At 28.8% G+C, this 22,490-nt stretch overlaps 1 protein-coding gene across 1 annotated transcript; it reads left to right on the top strand.

The window, feature by feature from the left end:
- The first annotated feature begins 6,839 nt into the window (after nt 1–6,839).
- Bcat (Branched chain amino acid transaminase) lies at nt 6,840–22,219 on the top strand. Its single transcript, XM_074250486.1, has 8 exons — nt 6,840–6,991; nt 11,121–11,186; nt 12,624–12,734; nt 17,861–18,070; nt 19,542–19,772; nt 20,327–20,633; nt 21,492–21,646; nt 21,882–22,219. Exons 2-8 carry the CDS (start codon nt 11,166–11,168, stop codon nt 22,071–22,073), a joined length of 1,227 nt encoding a protein of 408 aa, XP_074106587.1. The 5' UTR covers nt 6,840–6,991; nt 11,121–11,165; the 3' UTR covers nt 22,074–22,219.
- The last annotated feature ends 271 nt before the right edge of the window (nt 22,220–22,490 follow it).

The following is a 22,490-nucleotide window of genomic DNA, read 5'->3' as shown; positions in this document are numbered from 1 at the left end:
TTTTTCGAGAATGATCAAGATTATGATTAAATAATTTTTATGTTTTATGTTCCTTAATTAATTAAGATAATGTATATTTCTTTATAAATATTGAGTTTCAAAATCAATAAATAAAGATATAAAATTAATTTTAAAAATTATTCATCATAAATCTAATTATAATAATAATAATCATTTTTTTTTAAGAAAAATTATACGTTGTGTTCCTTCATCAATTAATTGAGATAATAATATATATTTGAAAAATATTGACTTTCAAAATTAACAAAGATATAAAATCGAATAATTAAAATTTTCATCATAAATCAGATTATTATTATAATTCTAACAATATTATGGCTTAGGTATAAGAAATAATAATAAATTCCTGAATAATAAGAGGTAACTTAAATATTAAGACGCGCCGGGCATAGGTAAATGGTTGAGGGTGGGGGATATAGTCCAACAGCGGTAGCATACTATTACTATTGGAAAACACCTTTCACTACTCTCCTAAAGGTGGCGTGGTAAAAGATCGTGGTGGAGAAGGTTGTTTGAGCCACTCACATTCCCGCGCTAAAAATATACTAATATCAGATGACTCTGGTACAAGGCGCGTGAAATTCAAACTATCATAAAGATGAGTAACTTAAAAAATTAAGTTTTAGTAGAACTTATGAAATTTTAATCTTAAATTAAAAATGTGAGGGATTATAAATAAAAACAATGAATTATTTTATATTAAAATACAATATTTTATTGATTAAATAATTCCACTGGTCATTTTTACATCAAGACTAGAATTAATAAATTCAAATTTATATTTTCCACCATGGAAACGTAGAAACAGATAGTTTGAATCTATTAATTCATTCAAACTCTTCAGGAAGTTATCATCTTTTAAATGTTGAATAGTTCTAGATGGTAGATAAATGTTAAATTCATCGTTTAGATTGGCAACAATCCTAGTCCCATACTGAGTTGTAATAGCTTTGATACCATTAATCTTATATTCTCGATTAAACTCCAAATGAATCATTTTTTTAACAGGAAGAATCCCAGTAAGACAATTAACCTCATTTATCTTGGTAAGATCCATGATTGATAGCTGTAAAAATTTTTTAATTAATTAAATGATTCTTCATTCAATTCATATTTTAATTAGACAGTAAATGAATACTTACAATTAGTAATACTGATAGGCAGAAGATGTATATCACCAATACTTCACTACTGTCTGTCGACAACTGGTACTTCACTGGAGACGTGTACTTCGTTTTTTATGAAGTACGCTCTCAGCGAGCTGCTTATATAGGCAGAAAATACTGCGCAGTTACCCCCACTCCTCTACCTCGAAACCGGTTTGATGACGTCATCTACTGCGCAGTAAGAAAATTATAGAACAGAATGAGTCATCTACTGCGCAGTTAGAAATTCTAGAACAGAATGAGTCATCTGGTTCGTGGAAATTCCCCCCACCCCTTTCACAAAACAAGTCTAAACCTGTCTGATGACGTCATCTACTACGCAGTTAGAAATAGAACAAAGAAAACTACGCAGTTACGCGACCTTGAACAGGTTCAAACCTATCTGATGACGTCATCTACTACGCAGGAGAACAAAGAAAACTGCGTATGACCTTGAACAGGCTTAAACCTAAGGTTGACAAAAACCTCACCAGATGGTGTATCTTCTCGCATGTACTCGTCATACATGCAGTTTGAATATATAAACCTTTTCAGATTATGAACAATAAAATGCACCTGTGATCTAAGCAACTATAGTTGATGGTTAGATCACAGGTGCATTTTTTAACAAAATGGTGAATTCACAATTCAAAATGGCGGATAGCGGTCACCAGATGGCGGATTTCAGATAGCAAATTCAAAATGGCGGATTCAGAATGGCGGATTTCAGATAGCAGCCACCAGATGGCGGAAATCTGATTCAAAATGGCGGATAGCAGCCACCAGATGACGGATTCAAAATGGCGGATTCACAATTCAAAATGGCGGATAAATTTTAAAAATGGCGGACAGTAAGATGGCGGCGGAATTCACCACCAGCGCCACCTGCAAAACCTCGACCATATCCTCAAACTGTCGGTAAAACAGGTCACCCATATCGACAAATGACACTTAGCATGGATATGAACCCTCCGTCGGCAATGTAGATCCCTTGTCAGGGACGCAAACACTCTACCGGTAAAACAGATTCCTGTAGTGTCGGTATCGCCCCCTAGCTTCACTACTATTGGCTTGTTGAAGCAAACTCTAGCTTTTTTAAGTTCAACTATAACCATATCCTCATCAAAAATTGTGAGGCTGTGGAAGTTTGGCCTACATACTAAATCGGATACATTGTATCGACCTTGCCACTTAGTTCTTAAATATACATCTTTGTACTTCCTTACATTCTCCATCGTCTTTCCAAAAAGGGCATTATTCATTAATTTATAAAAATTTTTTTCAAACTCATTTTTCGCTAATTTTCAACAATCAGTATTTTTATCAATGTATGACTTGAGCCAGTCTGACTGTTCAAATTTCAAGACTCGATGTATTTTCTTAAGTTCTAAGCCTAAATCTAAACATTGTTTTAAATTCTTATAATGTATTACATAATTAGACTTATCATACAGAGTTGTTGTTAATTTTTGTTGTTTGCTGTCAGGTGGTACAAAATGTTCCGGGCATAAATGTAGATCTTTGTGTAGATCATGTAATTTCTCAGGATAGTGTAGATCTACTTCAAGGATGTAGCCTACACTCTCATCATCATCATTGAAAAACTGATCCATTTTATCTACATTTTCAACCCATTCAAATTTACCCTTGGGTAAAGACATACTCATCGCTGCGCCATACAAATTATTTACATCGTAGTACATCAGGTATGTTTCGGGGTTGTTTGAATCAAAATCTTTGCCCATATACCGGTTGTTAGCTTCAGCATGTCTATTAGCACACATCGATAACCCATCACGAACACCCTTTTCAATGAAAAGAAGTATCTCAGGATCAGTTAACAGTTCAAGTTCTACTTCAGTATGCTTCAACATTGCAGAGTTTGAAAGACCTGGTGCTGTATAAAAGTGTAGAGCATCTAGATTGTATGTCTTAAAGCAACTGAGTCTACAATTCTCAAAAACATCAGCCAAGAGAAGGACATCTGTTTTTAGGTATAGATCTGAGTACTCTCCAAGCGTGTTGATTTTAAACTCGTTCCAAACTACTTGAGCAAAAGCATAATCATCATTGGAAATAGTTGAGTTTGTTAATTTTGAATAAAAAGATTCCTGGTCAGGTAATTGTCTCTCGTCTAGTCTGTCAATGCTGTCAATGTACTCATACGGGAATACACCCTTACGTATTGCTAATTTAAATTTGTTAGGGTCAGGGTAGTGTAGTCGCGTAATCTGTTTGTCTTTGTCATCAAGGTATGAAGCTAATTTCTCTAAACTGGAGGCCATGAATCTGAAAGAGTCAATAAATCTTAGAGAGACTAAAGTATTTTTAACTGATTTTGTGAAAGAAATGTAACGCTCTTTATTGATTGGTAATAATGAAATTTCACCCTCAAATACTGTAGCTAAGGATTTAATTATAAAGTGTGAGTCATAGCCGGATAAATTATGAAAGACAACTGGGATAATGGTAGATTTCTGATAATTAACGTTACATGATTTATGAGCTGCGTTTCTATAATTACCCGTGAAGTGACAATGATCATAGACTTTATCTGTTGTAGAAGTGATTGGTTTTTCACAGATGTGACACTCGAACGAATCAACCGATTTTGACCGGCTTGATGTCAATCAATGTGGTTTTTTAATGTTAAGAGCTGATTAGTTTTTGGAATTCATCAGTCAAGCCGTTTAAAAGTTATTCCAAAAAAACCACATTTGAAAAAAATTTTTTTTTTAGTTTTTTTGAGATTTCTCAAAATCTACTGGTCCGAATCGGTCTAAAATGTATCTAAAATCTGTTTGGCCAAGCCCTTTCGAATGGTGCCAACAACGATAAAATTGGTCAAACCGTTCAAAAGTTATAAGCGGTTCAAATACTTTCACACACATACATGCAGACATAGTGATAACATCGCGGGAATAGTCAGGGAAGCTTCCTGTGACTTAAAAACGTCGAGATATAATGAAAACTCGATTTTTGCAAAACGGAGTAGAACCAATAAATTCCCGATTTTCTTAGCGGGAAGTTAAAAATTGTAATTTTTCCAGCTAATAAATAAAAATGTTGAAAATTTCGAAGAATTTAAATTCTTGTAATAAGAGTGCTCTTTTTCCTTAATACTAATTTTTTTCTCAGTATAATCAATAAACTCTAAAATAAAGTAATAAAGTGAATTATTAATAAATACCCAAATTAAAAATCTAATCAAAACAATTGAAATATTAATATAGACCAGTTCAATGATCGAATTTTTGTCCAGAATCATTTTAACAGAAACAGTTGTTTCTTATCAATCCTTGATTAAATTATTAAAATATTCAAACTATTCAAGCAAAAGTTTTTAAAATGCACGATTTAAAATATGAACTGTTGAGTAATACATATTATTTTTATCTGCGAATTTCACAAGCAACGATAAAACAACTCGTCAAGCCCCTGATATTTACTTATTCTTCCATCTGTTTCAATATGTAAATAAATTTTGTAAAAACATTTTAAAGAACCGTATTGGTCAGAATAGACGACATGCCCACATTCGTCGAGTGACGAAAAAACACTTATTACATACGTAATAAAATTATTTAAAACTGATTATTATGCCTAAACGATCGTATCTTCATAGATTAACATAAACTTGATTATATTTAATCAAAATAAGGTTTGTTTGAATCAATAATAACATTTTGTTGACGTATTCTATCAATAACATATTTACTTGCAATTATAAATTATTTCCTTCAATGCGCGTTATATAATATTATTTAATGAATGTACTTGTATATAAAATAAAAGTTTTAATATTGAATATACAATTATTTCAAGCAATTTATTACATACACTGAGTAAAAAAATTTCTTTTGAAAGAATTGAGTAATTTGTTAAAATTTTTAAACAAGATGTAAAAATAAAATTTTTTTCACAGTTCTTGGTGAAAAAAAGTTTTATAGATTTTGGAAAAAACAATTTTGGATTAAAATTCACAAGTTATACATCTAAAATTGTTTTTTTCCACATCAATTTTTTTTAAAAAGAAAGTTCCTGAGAGAAAAATTTATATTGCTTCAGCTAGAAAATAAAATTGTTTAAAATTTTAAACTAATTAATTTTTTGTCGGAACAATACCCATTTTTTTTTTGGAAGTTTTTTCTCTCAGTGTATATCAAATATTAACTAGCTTCAATGCAATGCTCATAAAGTTAACTCCTTTATTTAAATCGACAAAATTTTCTACTCTATGAAAATTGTACATAATGAAGCAGACAACATACAACGAATAATAACAACAACCTTCTCGGTGCAGAATATTTTGAAAGATTGTTTTGCAGTATTTTTTCTCAATACTAAAAAATATGGGAAAAATTTATTATCACAATATTAAATATAAATATTACAAAAAAAAAAAAAAAAAAAAAAAAAAACGTTCTTAATAAAAAAATATTTTGAAAATGTTTAAAAAATATTATTTTTTAAATATTCAAATAAAATTGTCCATTATTAATAATTAATATCCTGATAAGATTTTTTAAAAGTTTTTTTTTTAAATAATTATCAGTACAAGTCAGTACCAAGCGGTTAATCGATCAAAATGGCTTTCCGGGATGTTAACTAAAAAATGATTATAATTATAATTAATTATTATTTCAGTCGATCAATGTTTGTCTGCGAATTATTTAAGTTTTTGATGATAAACACAATAAATAATAAAACAATTATTTTAATCCGGTGGGAGAAATTTTTAACAAAATGGATTTTTTTTATGTTCGAAAGTCTACAAATTAATACTATTTTTTTCTAACAATCATATTTATTTTCGATAAATTTTTTAAAAATATATTTATATATTCAATTCACTCGAAAAATTAAAATTTTTCATGAACTTATCATATCTTTAACTCCCTTAAATAAATATAAATATTTAAATCATTACAAAAAGTCAGTAGATTTTATTTCGAACAGAATATTTTATCAGAAGTATTTTTGTAATACTATTACGATTAGTTATCATTATCAATTAATGAAATTAAATAATTTAAATGACCCGGATTGGAAGTTTAAGCCGAGTAATTTCGTTATTGCAGCAAGTGTTTTTTCAATTTTTTAAAATAAAACAAATATGAAAAAAAAATACATATTATAATTAATGTGGCCCGATATCAGAATTTCTTTGCGCACTACGCAACGTTTACATTTACATATCTTCTTAAAATAATATTTTTTAAATTGGAGTATGATCTTTTCATTTTGATCATTGAAAAATCAGTTTTCGACAAAATTATTGAGAAGAAATAATCAAAATTTTGTGAATTTCTCTGCAAAATTTCGAGGATGAAAACATTAAATGTTTTGTTTTATTATGTAATTTCGTTGTTAATTTATTTTTTTTTTTTTTAAATAAATCATCACTATTAATTGTTGATAAGTATTTAGGTTTCTTGGGTGATTTTTTTAATGAGTATTATTTATTCAATTATTCTGAAGATAGTTCTCGTCTTACAACACTTTAGTTAAGTGATAAGGAAAGGGGAAAAAGATTGAAAACTTTTGTTTATCTTTCTTTTGCGTATTGTGGTAAACTCTTGCTTTACGAATTCATCCCCTCTTCTTTTTTATCTTGTTCTCTCTTTATTTCTGATAAATAAAACATCAATAATCTGCTCATTTACAGTCATTACTTCTGAATAAGTGAAATAAAGCTGACACATGAAAGTGATACTTAGAGATTTTATCGTCGCACTAATATTTGTTTACTTTAACTTTGTTTACTTATCAAAAAGTGTTTCTAATTGATATATGATTATTTTGAATATTTATCTATTTTATTGGTATGCAAACATGTAATTTAACGATAACAAAAGTTTTGTTTTTCCAAAAGTTGAGGAATTTAATTGTAAATTCTATAAAAAAATTTAATTTACAGTTTTTTGCAAAAATTGTGCTTTGAATGGATAAAAGTCGTTACCGACTCATAAAATTTTACCGCAATTACTATTTTCAATTCCATTGCTTATGAATTTTTTGTTATTATTTTAGTGTTATAATTATTTAGAAAAACTCATACTTTAGTCAAAGTTAAAGAAAAGAAGTGATAGACTATTTAGAGAATTATTAATTTTTCAAAAAAATCTTACTTCAAAAAACAAACTAGGTAGTAGTGGCTACTATATTGGACAGTACTGAATATTATCTGAAGAAAATACAGATGGTAGTAGGTACAATCTACGTAGCACCGACTACACATAGAAGAAAAATTAATTTTATTCAATAAAAAAACTTTTGAACCAAAAAAATTATTTTTTAAGAATTTGAAAGTATTCTTAATCAAGTTTATAAATTCTTTAAAAAAATTTTCTTCGTTTGGAAGAATTATAATTGATTTAAAAATTTTTTTCGCCTAATTCGAGATAAATACATTCTCCATGATGATTTTCTTGAAAAAAGTTAATTTTTTCTTTGGTGTACAATATGTAAAATTTTCCTCAAAGTTGTTAAGTCTATGCTAGTGATAATATTTAAAATTTTAAAAAGTGAGATAAAATTCAATAGCATTTGAAATACATACGGGAAAGACTACTCTGTAAATTTATAGAAAAGTTCGTAAAATTTACAGTATTCTATTTATAAGTCGAGTTATGTAGAACTTACGGAACTCAATATGTTATTTTTACGTAGTGAATTCTGCGATTTTAAAATTGTAAGTTTAACATATTGATGCTACTCGGGTAAGCATCATTTCAAATTAATTAATATCACTTTTTCGAATTTTTTCAAAAATTTTAAGTTTTATAATTTTTTACAATGTATTTTTAGAAATATTATTTTTTTATAAATAGTAAAAAGAATTATACATTCACATATTACAAAAATTTGAAATTTACTATTAATGGATCATTATTAATTTATTTTTTTCATTGTTTATCAAACTTAATTTTAATTCAAAAAGTTACTCGGCAACGATAACACAATACTCTGGTAGACTTTACAGATTTTATCTGTAAATTTAACAAAAAATTATGTAGTTTTTACATAATCTCATCTGCAATAATGATATTTTTTTTTTTCGTCAATTTTACAGAGTATATATTCTCTAAACTTTGTAGATTATTTTCTGTAAATTTTACAGATTCGTTTTTTTCCATGCAATGATTGCTTTATTTTTTAACTATACTTATCCGTAAAAAGTTTAAACTTTGAAATTTTCACGAATTTTTTGGACCAAATTTCTTAATTTTTGTATATTTTTTTTTGTTATAAATATCTTTTTATCAAAACTGTTCGAATAAAAAGTTACAAAATAATTTTTATCGCTATACAGAACAAAATAAATAAAAAAATGTTTTCTTCATAAATTTTTTAAGTCATAACAATTTTTTTCCTTAAACAAAATAGGCGGAAAAGATAATTCAATTAATTTCCTCTATCAGTATTATAAAAAATATATCGGGTGATGTATGACAATGAAAACAAAAACAAATGAGTAGTGAGAATCACAGATGCTGTACTGAATACTATTTGACACAATCAATAGTTAAGCCATTACTATCTCGTATTTTTTTTTTTTTTGTGTAAAAAAATTAGCTCAGGATTCGTAAGTGGATCTTTAACTTTTAAAAATGTTTTCGATGTTATTTTTCCGTTCCATTTAAAACGATTTAATTTATTAAAGTGTCCTTGCAAATAATAGACTTATATTTACATCAATCGTTAAAAAAAACTATACGTATTCATAAATTTTTGTTTCATATCATTAAAATATATCATAATATCTTTTATTATGAAAACGTAGGTCACATTATCTATAAATGTGAGGATAAATTTGCCAATATTTATGAGATTATTTTATCGTTATGAGTTTACTAACTTTAATCGAAATGATACTTTTGATCGTGTTTTTATCGCGGACAATTCTAAAAGAATTTCGTCACTTAAAAACTTCTAAGAAGCTTTCCTTCCCCTTCTAAGTCTTCTATTAAATTTATCTCGATCAGTTTAAGTAGCAAATTATAACTTTAATAAAAACAATGGAGAAAATTGAACGTATTTTGTATTTCAAATTAAGAGGAGATCTTATTAAATCGCCTAATTGAATGCGCAATATTTTTAATAACCAAAATCATGTATTTATAGATTTTTTTACTGGCATTCTATCCAATTAGCATTATTATAGTCTATCAAATTTTAGCATTTATTTAGAAGTATAGTCAACAATATTTCAACGTATAACATATAAATTTTTTTTGAAGGGGGTAGTCACTGTGATGAATCGAGAAAGAAAATTTTTTTCTCCGCTTTAAATCAAAGTTTCTGCATTCAAAAATATGTGTATGAAATTTTAAATCGAATGTTCGAAAATTTTCGGAGTTAAAGTCATTTTAGTGAGAGTAAAACCCTCAAATGGCCCAGGACTTGATTGTTTTTTTTTAGCATAAATATTTTATGATATACATGATTTTAGAGTAACGCAAAGTGAAATTTTATTTTCTCAAAACGACTTTTTTCAAGCTAGTTGCATCTATGACTCAAACAAATATAAACCGATTTTAAAAATTTTTCATTTTTAAGGTTTTTTAAGGCAATTTGAATCCACAAAAAGGCTAAAAAAAAAAATAAAAATATTCAATCGATTGTTATTTTTATTCGAATAAATATAAAAAAATGCGGTTATCGCTGAACGAAGCCATCCGGATTATAATAGAGTCATACGGACTATAACGTAGCTAAAATTTTTTCATTTCGGATGACCTGTTTTTGAGGTAACTATCGGCCACGGTAGGGGAATTTTTTTTTTTTTTGCTTAGATACACAACTTGCGAATTATCAGTCGAAATTGTTTTTTCCCAAATCGAAAAAACTATTTTTCAATAAGAAAGTTACTGTGAGAAGAATTTTTATTTCTTCAGCGAAGAAATAGAATTGTTTAATATTTTCAATAAATTATTTTGTTATTACAACATTGTTTATTTTTTTTAGAAAAAATTTTTTTTTATATAATTTAAACAATTATATAATTCATTAAATTTAGTGACCATACACAGCAAAAATATTACGTCATTGCATCAAGAAATTTTCTATCAAATATTTAACACTTTGATATGTAAATTTAACAATTTTTGTGTTAATTCTCTCAAATCAAAATAAAAATAGTTACATATTTAACACAAAATTAAAATAAAAACAATTTTTTTGACATAAGAATGTAAAACTTTTTACTGTGTGTGTAATAAAAATGTTTTAATCAATATTGTCAGTTGAAAGACAGCACATGATGCTGCAACAGGAGTTTGTCCTGTTACTTTTACAGAATTGCGTCATGTTGGAGTATCTAATTGTTTTTTTCCATGTACAATATACATTAAAAATATATCTTGAAACATTGCATGCAGTATATATTGTCGCACTACTTGAACCCGGAAAACCTACGTTGGGTTATACTACTTACGGAATTTCATTATTGTTATTATTTAATACTGTAGATGTACGATTTGAAATTACAAACTCTCTTACAGAGGAATTTTTTACTATTATAATTAATAATTATGTCTCGAGATATGTAATTAAAGGAACATAAGAATTTGTTTATTATTAGAATTTTATGCTTCATTTATATAATTATCTCTTCATTATAATTTGATCGGTTCGCTAAATTTAATTAGGAATATTTTATTAATGCGCACTTTCGATCGGTTTCGAGATAAATTTGTGAGTTATATTTTAGAAAAGAATTGAATAAAAACAATTATAAATGTAAATGATAAGAAAAATAAATTTTAAATAGATAATATTTTTTTTGCAGTAAATCGAATGAAATAAGTTTAGTTGATTTTTTAACTTATTTTAATCGGTAATATTGCATTCTATATAATATTCTTATTGTAGCACTTGGAAAAATATAACTTTACTATAAATGTTATAATCCTATGTGTTATTACATAATTATTTTATTGATTAATTTAGAAAATACCATTATTTGATTGAGGAATTATTTTTTACGCAAACATCATGGTGCACATCAAACGAAAGGTATGTTTAATTATTGAATTTTAAACCGTAATCTATAAAATTAAGAGAATAAAGAAAATTTTGTCTCCGGTGTACTTATCTGATGAAATACGTTTTTTAAATTAAATTTAGTATCATTAGAAAGCTCTGGACCTAAATTCGAGCTTTTTCAATGTTTCGTATGCTTTTCAGAAATAGTTATTATGATGAGTTTCCGAAATAGCTCTAGATAGTTTCGATTTTCGCGACAAACCTAATTTGTTTATTTATTTATTTTATTTTGTCAAATAAATGAATTTATATTATTAAAGTACTACGATAAATTTTATTATATTTTTATTGTAAATTGGTTTTGATATTTTTTAGCGACAGTTATTTATGATTTAAATAATTGAGAGAGTAAGGAAAATTTTGTGATGAGCATATTATTATTTTTAAAGGAATTTTTATAGTTAAATTTGGTATCATCAGAAAAATCTTGAAAAGAGTTTGTGCCTTTTTATGGTTTTATATATTTTTCAACGATAATCAATTTTTTATGTAAAGTTTTTGGAGAAATTTTGAATAGTTTGTTGGTTCTATAAATTTGTACCGTCAAATTTGTCCATTAAATTATAGTACGTATAGTGTGATTATAAATATCGGAAAGTCGTTAAGCCAAAGTTTTGTTATTCATAATCCGTAAATTTCAGCAGTCACATACGAACTGTAGGTGGTTAGTTATTTTTTATAAAAATAAGGAAAAGATTGTATCTCAGAATCGAAAATTATCTTTTGAGTTTATTTTATTTATTTAATAATAATTTAGAGACGGTTTTTTGAGTTTATTAATTTGACATGAGATTACAATACATAACATATTTTTAAAGTTTGAATCTCTTAATTTCCTGAGGAAATGGATTTGAAAGAAAAAAAAAATTCTAAAATATTAAAAAAAAATAAGATTAGGGTGCATATAATTTAATGAATTATATTATATGTCCTCGAGTCCTGCAAAATGAAAAATTTTAATAAGTACTACTGACGCATAAAGTCACCTTTTTTTTATAAGTTTTGTTTTGTTCGGTTAGTTGACTGTAAACAATGAAAAAAATTCTGAAAGGTCAATATTTATCTATTCGACTTGGTGCTGTAACAGCGTTAACAGCTCGGTGAATATGAACTTTTATATGAATAAATCAATTAATTGTTACCATAGTATTCTATTTTAAGCTATAGCTATGTATTACTCCTGAAGTAAACTTTTATTCAACAGTTAACAAATATTTTATGCAAGAAAACTTTCATAGAAATTAAATTTGTCCCATAAACATTGCTTCAAACTAGTTCATGGTTACTTAGGCATTATAAAGCCAGAAAATAAATACTTATATAAAATTTTTCATTCAATAAAAGTAGATTTGAATGAAGCATAGCAGTTTAAATTCTCAATTTTTTTTTTTTTTTTTTTTTTTTTAGGAACTATTTAATGGGCGGTTGCTAAACTATCTCAAGAATGTAAGATTCAGTTCATCCTTGCAAGCTCAAGATAGAGTTCGTCCTCAGCCAGAACCAGATAATTCATTTAAGGTAAGTATTTCATTAAGGAACAGTACACTAAAAAAATTTTTGATGTAAAAATGGACCTGAGAAAACACAAAACGGTGTAAAATTTTTATAGCGTCATTTTTTTTTTTGTTAGTATGAACAAAAAATTTTTTTCTGTTTAAATGTCAGAAATTTGGAAAACTTAGTCATTATAAATTTACCTCGTCGTGTTTAGTTAGAACATTTATGATCAATTTTCATGAAATTAAATACTTTATAATCAATAAATAAGTATGTGTTAAAAAAATTGAGCATCGAAGATTAATAATCAATCATTTTTATTAGATAAACCATGTTAATAATTAAAATAATTCTTTTGTCAATAATTGATGTTGTAAATTATCCAACGTACCTAATATTAATTGGGCTTCGGCGATTGATTTAAATATGAGTACTGAAGATAATATTGTATTAGAATACAGAATAACTACCAACAATACTGAAAATATGGACATATCAGTGAATAGATTCCCTAATTTCGAAAGTATTATAGATTGAAAATGAAATGCCATTCGGCCTCACCCGAAATGGAAGGTAGATTTCATGTGATATGAGATTTTCTTTGTTTCTGTTATTTAATTTGTTAATTATAGATTTTCAATCTGCTATAACTTTTGAATGAATCAACCGATTATCACGCAGTTGACAACAGTCAATGCAGTTTTGAATTATATGATGAATTTCAAACCGTAAAATGATCAGATTAAAGATTTCGGAATTTTTTGAAAAAAAAAAAAAAAAAAAAACGTTTTTTTATTTCTTTCGTCAACGATATCACACAAACGAATCAGGCGATTTTGACTGGACCGATCGACGTAGTTTTTTTTATGTTAAGAGCTGATTAGTTTTTGCAATCGGTTGATAAAGCTGTTTAAAAGTCATTCTAAAAAACCACATTTGAAAAAAAGTTTTCATTATTTAAAAATTTTTGAATGGCCTATAAAATTAATAAAAATTTTCATAAAGTATAAGTGTTATAGGTCAATTTGAAAGTAATATAATCAGCTTCACTATAAAGTTTCCAGAAATGAGCTCTTTTCTGTCAGTCAAAAGTTATTCACGTTTAAAGTAACAAAACTTGAAATTTACAAAATTTTAAAAATTTTAAATGGCCGCCATTTCTAAACTAATTGACCGATTTTGCTCATCTTCGAACTCGACCTCGGTAATTACCCAAAGAATATATGTACTAAGTTTTATCAATGTCGGTTGAAAACTTTTCGAGATATCCTGATGACAAGGCTGGTTATATTACATATATATACATACACATATCAATTTTTTAACCAATGGTATTTTTGGAACCTACTCGACTAATTATAACATATGATAGCAAAATCAGGTGAAAATTTCACCTTGAGGACAAATGCAATAGTTGGATTTCTAAATAAATCTACCTGATAAAAGTTATTTCTAAGTTTAGTAAGTATAAACTCAGGTCAGTATTTGGAACATTGGCGGTCAATATTTAGTGCGTAATGGCCAACATTCGGAGCAATTAGCTGTAACTTTAATTATCGCAATTAAATGTTTATTATTATGTATTTTATAAACAAAAGTATTGTAGTTTGTAAGTTAAAACTATAAAAGAAAGTATAACACCTGGTTCAGCTTATAAACTCTTCCGGGGCATTCCATAGTGACTGGTGAACATTTGACTCTGGAATTCCATCAATTATAAGCTATAATTATGTGACTGAAACTTGTACTATAGCGAAATGTATGTAGAAATATTAATTTTAGGATAATATTTAGAAGTTGGAATTAATGGATAGGACAATGATTTTTTTAACTACATGATAAGCTTTATTAAGAATAAGGGATACACGTCTGCTTACTAGTCTGGGTGGTGTTATACTCACTTACAACTACCGCTTTTAAAATTTCTTGGGCCTCTCGGTCCCTTCTCACCCCCGTCTCGGACATTACTTCATACTCTCTCTCTCTCTCTCTCTCTCTCTCTCTCTCTCTCTCTCTCTCTCTCTCTCTCTCTCTCTCTCTCTCTCTCTCTCTCTCTCTCTCTCTCTCTCTCTCTCTCTCTCTCTCTCTCTCTCTCTCTCTCTCTCTCTCTCTCTCTCTCTCTCTCTCTCTCTCTCTCTCTCTCTCTCTCTCTCTCTCTCTCTCTCTCTCTCTCTCTCTCTCTCTCTCTCTCTCTCTCTCTCTCTCTCTCTCTCTCTCTCTCTCTCTCTCTCTCTCTCTCTCTCTCTCTCTCTCTCTCTCTCTCTCTCTCTCTCTCTCTCTCTCTCTCTCTCTCTCTCTCTCTCTCTCTCTCTCTCTCTCTCTCTCTCTCTCTCTCTCTCTCTCTCTCTCTCTCTCTCTCTCTCTCTCTCTCTCTCTCTCTCTCTCTCTCTCTCTCTCTCTCTCTCTCTCTCTCTCTCTCTCTCTCTCTCTCTCTCTCTCTCTCTCTCTCTCTCTCTCTCTCTCTCTCTCTCTCTCTCTCTCTCTCTCTCTCTCTCTCTCTCTCTCTCTCTCTCTCTCTCTCTCTCTCTCTCTCTCTCTCTCTCTCTCTCTCTCTCTCTCTCTCTCTCTCTCTCTCTCTCTCTCTCTCTCTCTCTCTCTCTCTCTCTCTCTCTCTCTCTCTCTCTCTCTCTCTCTCTCTCTCTCTCTCTCTCTCTCTCTCTCTCTCTCTCTCTCTCTCTCTCTCTCTCTCTCTCTCTCTCTCTCTCTCTCTCTCTCTCTCTCTCTCTCTCTCTCTCTCTCTCTCTCTCTCTCTCTCTCTCTCTCTCTCTCTCTCTCTCTCTCTCTCTCTCTCTCTCTCTCTCTCTCTCTCTCTCTCTCTCTCTCTCTCTCTCTCTCTCTCTCTCTCTCTCTCTCTCTCTCTCTCTCTCTCTCTCTCTCTCTCTCTCTCTCTCTCTCTCTCTCTCTCTCTCTCTCTCTCTCTCTCTCTCTCTCTCTCTCTCTCTCTCTCTCTCTCTCTCTCTCTCTCTCTCTCTCTCTCTCTCTCTCTCTCTCTCTCTCTCTCTCTCTCTCTCTCTCTCTCTCTCTCTCTCTCTCTCTCTCTCTCTCTCTCTCTCTCTCTCTCTCTCTCTCTCTCTCTCTCTCTCTCTCTCTCTCTCTCTCTCTCTCTCTCTCTCTCTCTCTCTCTCTCTCTCTCTCTCTCTCTCTCTCTCTCTCTCTCTCTCTCTCTCTCTCTCTCTCTCTCTCTCTCTCTCTCTCTCTCTCTCTCTCTCTCTCTCTCTCTCTCTCTCTCTCTCTCTCTCTCTCTCTCTCTCTCTCTCTCTCTCTCTCTCTCTCTCTCTCTCTCTCTCTCTCTCTCTCTCTCTCTCTCTCTCTCTCTCTCTCTCTCTCTCTCTCTCTCTCTCTCTCTCTCTCTCTCTCTCTCTCTCTCTCTCTCTCTCTCTCTCTCTCTCTCTCTCTCTCTCTCTCTCTCTCTCTCTCTCTCTCTCTCTCTCTCTCTCTCTCTCTCTCTCTCTCTCTCTCTCTCTCTCTCTCTCTCTCTCTCTCTCTCTCTCTCTCTCTCTCTCTCTCTCTCTCTCTCTCTCTCTCTCTCTCTCTCTCTCTCTCTCTCTCTCTCTCTCTCTCTCTCTCTCTCTCTCTCTCTCTCTCTCTCTCTCTCTCTCTCTCTCTCTCTCTCTCTCTCTCTCTCTCTCTCTCTCTTCAAGCTACTTCAAGTTGGTAAACCCAAGTACCTACGAGATGCTTTTGTTGAGGAGACCGAAGTCAGACGTTCAGATAGGTTAGCAGCCAAAAACACTCTCTTTTCACGTTTCCGCATTTTGCTACGACCTTCATGGAGCGGTCATTCCAAGTGAGTGTAATACGATTGTGGGAAGAACTGCCTGAAGAGATTGTAAACTCATCTAGTCTTGAAGTGTTCAAAAATAAAATTTTTGACCATTTGTTGAACTTGGATTATTAATTTTGTTATTGTAAAGTGATAGGTTCTCTGATAATTACTGTTAGATTCTAAGTGTTAAATTCTCCAACTTTATTATTTTATCGGCTGTTATAAATTGAATAATTTAGTGAGTATGCTAGTTGAATCAGATAAAATTAATATAAATTTTTATATTAGATCTTTATTATAGTTTATGTACTTATATAATTTTTCTATTATTATTGTATTTGTAAATCATATTGTATTTAAAATTGCCATTTGGCTTGTGCCTTGGCATTAATAAACTATCAATCAATCAATCAATCAATCTCTCTCTCTCTCTCTTTCTCTCAGTTTTTCACTCTCTCACTCATACCTCACGTTACAACATTTCTTATTCTCTATAGCAACAGAATCTTTCGAATATTTTGACATCTGCTGACAACATGTCGAACAGTCTCTGTTACCCGCCTAATCCTTAAATTTACAACCATACATCCTTTGATTTTACAATCTATTTAAAACTAACTAGTAAAAATAAGAAAACATCTTAAACTCTAATATTTTCCATTACTACATGTATCTTATAATACAGAAGAATAACTAATTAACAATATCCTTTTGTCAAAAACCTCGATTACTTTTTAAGACTGTCGTAATTATCGTTGGGAAAACAACTTTTCTATCTTTCTGCATGACTGGAAGGACATGTGACAAGCTTATGTTCAAATACGAAATATACAAAAACTAACGTATCTTTTCGTTTGAATCAAACGTAATTTTCTTCTTTATTTAATTCTTCTTAAATAAAATGAATCGCTAGCTGGAATAGATGAAATGATTAAAAAAACGTGTTGCCCGGATACTAGTTAGTACGACTGAAAAGTTACTAGGAGAGAAAAATCGATTTTCTTATCGATTGAAAAAAATTTTCTTTACAAATCAGTAAAATATAGACTTTTAATAATAAATTAAGACTGAATTAGAATTAACTAAAGAAATTTTAAAATTGTATACATTTTCCCATTTCGCATGGAATGCCCCTTCCAATAAATTTACAAATAATCTATTTATGTTCATTTTATCTAAACTGGTCAACATTGAGAGCTTCTATCCTATAATTAAAATTAAAATTACAAAAAAAAATTTTTTCTCGTCTTTATTAAATTTTAATGTAATTCATTTCTTATTTCTTCTTAGAGTTCATTTCAACAAATTTTTTTTATGTTGTATGTATTTTGAAAATTTTTTGAGTTTATTAAAAAATCATTTTTCGATATTTATTTGACAGTATGCTGATTTGTCGATCCGTTTGGCGCCACCACATTTACTTCAACCAAAACCAGATGTTAGAGATTTGGTCTTCGGAAAATACTTTACTGATCATATGTTCAAAGTTTTTTTTCATGAAGATCTAGGAGGATGGCAAGCGCCAGAAATTACTCCTTTGGAAAGTCTAGTTTTACACCCAGCAAGCAAGGCTCTACATTACGCTGTACAAGTAAGTTATTTATTTTTACTTTTTAATGTTGAAAAAAATCCGAACTGTTTGAACGGAAATTATCATGAATCAATACAGATAACTGCAGTTTATTATTGATATTCTTTTTATGATACAATTTTTTCATTGATAGAAAATCTATTTTGATTTAAGAGAAATCATTTTTCTAAGAAACTTAATTTCAAGACAACCTATTGTTTGGTTTAAAAATTTTTTGTGTTGAGTCTCGTTATTTCGGCTCAAGTAACCCAGACCTTTGATCGATAACTGCTGACGCAAGAGTTTATTATCTTCCATCAATAGAATCAAATGCTTTATTCAAGAATATTTTCCTTTGATTAAAAATAATTTAGTTTGCTTTTATGAATTTTAAATTCATAGTTCAAGAACTAGTTTCTTCATACAAAATAGCAAAAAAATGTTTTAAGAAATCGAAGTTTTAACTTCAACATATTTTTAAATGTATTCCGAGTCAAAATATTGGACGTAAATTGAATCTTTTTAACGTTAGTAATGTATTGAACGTTAAAATGAAAAGCAAAGTTACTAAGGCAAACAAAAAAAATTTTCTACCCTTTTGTGACCTTCAGTTTTTCCTTGAAATACATATAAAACACGCTAAAAGACATAGTATTGGGTTGCCTAGTTGCGTCTTGATGAAATTGTCCTAAGATCTAACACTAGCTAACTAAGTCTCAGTTTTCGGATTTTAGTCCGTGTCGTACCCTTTAATAGCTCAAAAAAATTATTTTCTTGACAATTATAATGCATTAGAACGTATTTTGGGTTTAAGCATTTAATTACTCAAAAAAATTATTGATATACATTAATTTTTAGTTTACATCCATTTTTAATGTTCAATGCTGTTTTATCGTTAAAAACGTTCAATTTACGTTTAAAATTTCAATTCGGGATTCAAGACTTTATTTCAGTAAATCAACTTTTCGTTTTTAATCCAATAGTTTTAATTTTTATTATTTAAAAGTTAATTTTTTGTATTAAGAAAACTGAACATCTTGAAACAAGAGAAACGTATTGAAGAAAATATACTTCCGTAAGTCAAGTAGTTTTTTTCAGAACTTAAAAAAAATAAATTATCTAATTATTGCTCAAGTATCAGCTTAACGAATAATACTCACAAAACTTTTTCAAGATAAGAATCTTTAAGTATGCAACAGCTCAGACTATTACCGTGTATGACGTAACATCCAAGACATACGAAAAAAAAAAAAAAAAAATGACATTTACTGTGAAGAGAATAACTACTACTTAATTAACGTATGACTAATAGTCTTAAACTTTGTTGTTTTTCATGGTAATTTTCACAATGAAGATGACAACCTGTACAATCTAGAATTTAGTTTCTAATTACTTTAAAAAAAACAATTCAATGCAAAAAATGTTTCATTTTGTTTTTCAATAAATTAAATAATTAAATCACTAAAATAAACAATTCTAATAATTGTTTCAGGCATTTGAAGGTATGAAAGCTTACCGAGGCAAAGATGATAAAATACGGTTGTTTCGCCCGGAACTAAATATGCAAAGATTGAACCATTCAGCAAAAAGATTAGGTTTGCCAACATTTAATAGTACAGAATTCATAAAATGTTTGAGTAGGTTAATTAGTATCGATCAGGAATGGGTGCCGCATTGTGAAACGGCAAGTCTATACATAAGACCTACTGTTATCGGGGTGGATGTAAGTATGATTGATAATATTGTAATCTCATAACAATAACAGAGGTGAACAAAGGCCATTAAAAATATAATTCAGTGATGCAAAGAGCTTGATGTAAACATAAGAAATTATAACATAAGTTTATTATTATCTCATTTTATTATAAATTAAATTTTAGGAAGATATTATTTCTTCTATCATAAAATTTACTTTTTTATTTATTACTCTTATGTTAATAAATCCAATAGTATTTGTCATTTTTCGAAGAATTTTTTAAATTATCTCTGAAAAAAGTAAAACAAAATTTTGCGCATAACGTACTGATATTCAAATGATAACACTTGTCAACATCTATCAATATCTTCAAAGTTTTCATCATATTAAAATTGACGTAATTAAACTTGCAATGTCGATTATTTATTCTTATTTTCGAGAAAGACAAGGTCGCGTTGAGATAGCTGCAGGCCAGATGATTAAGAAAATAAAAACACTGAAGAAGCATAAGATAAAAAACTATCATTTTTATTATTTATCATTTATTTATTTATTTTTTTTTATTTATTGTAACAATGTAGCCTACGTTAGGTGTTGCAACATCTCGCTCAGCACTCTTGTATGCTATTCTGTGTCCAGTTGGATCCTATTTTCACGGACCAGTCAGTAAAGGTGTATCACTTCTCGCTGATCCAAGTTATACTAGAGCATGGCCTGGAGGCTGTGGTGATTCAAAATTAGGTAGCAATTATGCTCCTACAATTCATGTTCAAGAGAAAGCTGAAGAAAAAGGTCTTCAGCAAGTTTTATGGCTTTATGGTGAAGATATGCAGTTAACAGAGGTTGGAACAATGAACATTTTTATGTTTATCATCAATGAGCAAGGAGGTAATATAGATATTTTATGACTATAAGTCTTCTGATACTCATTATCATTGCTGTACTGTATTAAGAGAAAAAATTTATTTTGAAAAAAAAAAAAAATGAGCAATGGTATAACAAGAAATTCATTTGTTAAAAATTTTAAACAATTTAATTTTTTAGTTGAAAAAATAAAAATATTTCTGAAATTGTCTTTCTTTAGATCAAAAAAAATTTTTTTTTTTAAAAACACAAGTTACTGTGAAAAAACTTCTTCAACTAAGAAATGTAATTATTTGAAATTTTCAACGAATTTATTTTTTTCACAACAATGGCCATTTTTTTTTCTTTCAGTGTATAATCAGCATTTACTTGCTTGAATGCAATAATCATAAAGTCAATACTGTTACTTTAATCTACAAAATTTTCTTCTTTATTAAAATTCGCAAGTCGTTTATCTAAAATTGAGTTTTTTTTTTTTTTTTTCGAATAAACTTTTTTTCAATAAGAAAGTTACTATGAGAAAAATTTTAATTTATTCAGCTAAAAAATGAAATTGTTGCAAACTTTCAACAAATGTATTTTATTTCATTATTGTTAATTTTTTTCAAAAAAAATTTTTTCTCTCAGTGCTATTGAAGAGAAATAATGTTGAACTTCATTATTTTGAAGAAAATTGGTTGATCCAATCAAATTCTTTAACCAAGAGTTGCAATTTATCATGATTAGTGAAACTCTGCCTAAAGTTTATTTTCTTGATACAAGAGTTCTTGCATATTTTGAGAAGACGAGAATAAAATTTTGTTAGTAGTATTTTTCTTGGATCAAATAATTTCTCTTTTTAGTTAAAATTTATACATAAATAAAAAAATGTATTTATTACAGAAAAAGAATTAATAACTCCTCCATTAAATGGGTTAATTCTTCCCGGAATCACTCGAATGTCAATATTGAATTTAGCTCACGAATGGAATCAGTTTAAAGTAACCGAGAGAATTATTACGATGGAAGAAGTGTGCCGTTTAACTTCTGAGAAAAGGGTAAGTGATTATCAGCAACATTTTTATCTACATAATATAAATAATATAATATATTAAACAAAAAGCAATAACTAAGCAGATTTAGTCATGTTATTAATAAATAATTCTATTATGTTATAAATGTTAAAAAGAGTTCAATAACATTATTATTTTTTATAAATATTGTTGACGTTATCGCAGTAATATTTAAAAATAAATTTATATAAATAAACAAGATATCTTATTTATTTTTCAGATACTAGAGATGTTTGGAGCTGGAACTGCCTGTGTAGTTAGTCCAATTTCCAACATTCATTTTCTCAACCAGTTTTTACACATACCTACTATGGAGCAACCGAGCCCTCTCTATGATATGATCCTTAAAAGTCTTTTGAATATTCAATATGGTTATGTACCTATTCATCCATGGATAATAAAAGTCGAATAATATTTCTCTTTTATCAAATATTAAATCAATTTTCGTTTATATTATTAAATATTAAATATAAAATATTAAATCAATAAAAATTAAATAATTTTCGTTTATTGTAAAAATGCTCAGCTTATACTAAATAATATATAAAGAAAATTTAACTATTTGGATAATAATCTTGCAGCTAGGTTCTCTATTTTTTTATAAAACTTTCATAATGATAATAATAAAGAGACATTGTACATATTACAAATTAAGGTAATGATCATTTCTTTCAAAACTGTAAATATGTCTATTTTATTTTTTATTATTTGTCGGCAATAATAATATTAATTTTTTTTATACTTTGCTTACATTTATTGGTGTGACCTAAAAAGATTCTTTATTATAATTACAACCAAGAAATTATCAAGTGATAAAAATAATGAATTA

This window comes from Cotesia typhae, unplaced genomic scaffold (genome assembly GCF_013202065.1).
Source record: "Cotesia typhae breed Kobodo isofemale line unplaced genomic scaffold, CoteBio_Ctyphae contig_59, whole genome shotgun sequence".
Taxonomy (NCBI): domain Eukaryota; kingdom Metazoa; phylum Arthropoda; class Insecta; order Hymenoptera; family Braconidae; genus Cotesia; species Cotesia typhae.
The sequence above is the reverse complement of the archived record's forward strand: the minus strand, read 5'-3'. Positions and strand labels throughout refer to the sequence as shown.

Excerpts from the sequence above, each read along its gene's own strand:
- Bcat (XM_074250486.1), top strand. The coding sequence starts at position 11,166 with ATGGTGCACATCAAACGAAAG. Across the intron at positions 11,187-12,623 it reads TGGTGCACATCAAACGAAAG|GAACTATTTAATGGGCGGTT; the intron begins GTATGTTTAATT and ends TTTTTTTTTTAG. Across the intron at positions 20,634-21,491 it reads TATCATCAATGAGCAAGGAG|AAAAAGAATTAATAACTCCT; the intron begins GTAATATAGATA and ends TATTTATTACAG.